This window comes from Priapulus caudatus, unplaced genomic scaffold (assembly GCF_000485595.1).
Source record: "Priapulus caudatus unplaced genomic scaffold, Priapulus_caudatus-5.0.1 Scaffold5464, whole genome shotgun sequence".
In the NCBI taxonomy this organism is placed as follows: Eukaryota; Metazoa; Priapulida; class Priapulimorpha; order Priapulimorphida; family Priapulidae; genus Priapulus; species Priapulus caudatus.
This window is the reverse complement of record NW_014582525.1, coordinates 3,944-5,741: the sequence shown is the minus strand read 5'-3', so window position 1 is coordinate 5,741 and position 1,798 is coordinate 3,944. Positions and strand designations below refer to the sequence as shown.

General features: G+C 56.1%; 1 protein-coding gene across 1 annotated transcript; it reads left to right on the top strand.

The window, feature by feature from the left end:
- Positions 1-592: 592 nt before the first annotated feature.
- LOC106819982 (estrogen-related receptor gamma-like) lies at positions 593-1,772 on the top strand (the record flags this gene model as incomplete). Its single annotated transcript, XM_014824546.1, has 2 exons — positions 593-719; positions 1,319-1,772. Coding segments are annotated over 2 exons (438 nt in total), but the record flags the coding sequence as incomplete, so codon positions are not given.
- Between the last annotated feature and the right edge of the window lie 26 nt (positions 1,773-1,798).

Sequence of the window (1,798 nt, the reverse complement as noted above, 5' to 3'; positions counted from 1 at the left end):
CGCAAACACCACGCAACCCTGGCAACGCCTCACAACACTGCCACAACACCACCACAAACATGGCAACCGTCAGCAACACGTACCACAACACCACCCGCCACCCCGCGGGAACGCCCACAAACCACCTGCCACAACACTCACCGCCAACCCTGCAACACCCCACAACAACTGCCCAAACATCCACCGCCAATCCCTGCAAAGGGCCCCACAACACTGGCCTCACAACACGCCACCGCAAGCCCTGCAACCCCACCAGACAGCTGCGCACGAACAGCCACCGGCGAACCCTTGCAATCCCCACAACACTGCCCACAACTACCACGCGCCCAGACCCGTGCAACCCCACAAACACTGCCACGTAAACAATCCAATGCAACCTCCTATCCTCACAATCACCTAGCCACGAACCACCTCACCGGCTTCCCTCGCGGGAAACCGCTCACAACACTACGCACAACGACACACCGCGTTCCCCTGCAACTCACAACACTACCACAGATCACCACGCGCTTCACACCCGCCGAACCGCCACGAGCACCGGCGCGCAACACCTGGGATAGGTTTGACAGCCATGTGTTTATCGCGTATGCAGGTGTTCCGCGCCATCAACTCTGAGGACATGTACCCCGTCATGCTGAAGTTCCTCGGAAAGTTTGGCAACCGGCCGATGTCCCGGGAGGAGTTTGTCGCTCTAAAGGCTCTAGTACTCTTCAATTGTGGTGAGCGATGACGCTGATGATGGCTGAGGTGACTGAGTGGATGATGGATTGATTGATGATGATGACGATGATCGGTGCATGCAGTGGGTGCATTGATGCACGGGCGATGATGAGGAGGATGAAAATGATCTAATTTGCTGATGACTGATGAATGATGCATGCATTGATGATGATCGAATGAATGATTAGTGAGCTGATCATTGCATGATCGTGACTTGATGATTAGATGATGATTAGTGATGCTGATCATGATGATGACGGCAGATGCTGAAGACACAATGATGGTGATGTTATTGATGATGTTTGATGATAATATTAATGTTGATTGCTGCTGTTTTGATTCATTTTGAGACTACTGTAGCTAAAGCTCTCACTCCGCTGCCATCCTTCCCTCCCCTCCTCCTCCTCTCCCCTCCTCCCGAGGGCGTTTGTGCGAAGCTGGCGACGGTCAACCTTGATTCGCCACCTCCCTCCACTCCAGCCTTCGCTGCCGTCCCTTCCCAGATCCTCCTCCTCCCTCTCTCTCCTCCCCTCCTCCCCTCCTCTCCATCTCCTTCTCCTTCTCTCTCTCTCTCTCTAACGTCGTGTCTGTCTTACAGATGCTGACCTGCAGGCACCAGAGGCGTTGCTGAAGCTGCGAGGTCATGCGATCGCCGCGCTGCAGTATGTGTGTCGTAAGCAGGCCCCGGCCGACGCTCTGCGAGCCAGCACCGTGCTGCTAGCTCTCCCTGTGCTGCGCCACATCGACGTCATGGCCAAGCAGTACTGGTTCAATGTCAAGAAGGAAGCAAAGCTGCCTCTCAACAGACTATTCGCCGAGATGCTCGACAATCGTGACCAGTTTGACCCGCGCGACGACGACGACGACAATGACGACATTGTTGACGATGATGATGACCTCATGTCGTAGCGACGGCGCGCCACTGCGGCGCCTCCTGGCAACGTCGTCGTGCGTTGTGCGATGATTGAGATGCGGTGCGTTATGTGGTGCGTGCGCGTGCCCTCCGTGTGCTACGCGGGATGCTGCGGCAGCGTCGTTAGCGAGGTATGAGGAGTGCGACGCGGGATGCTGCGGCAGC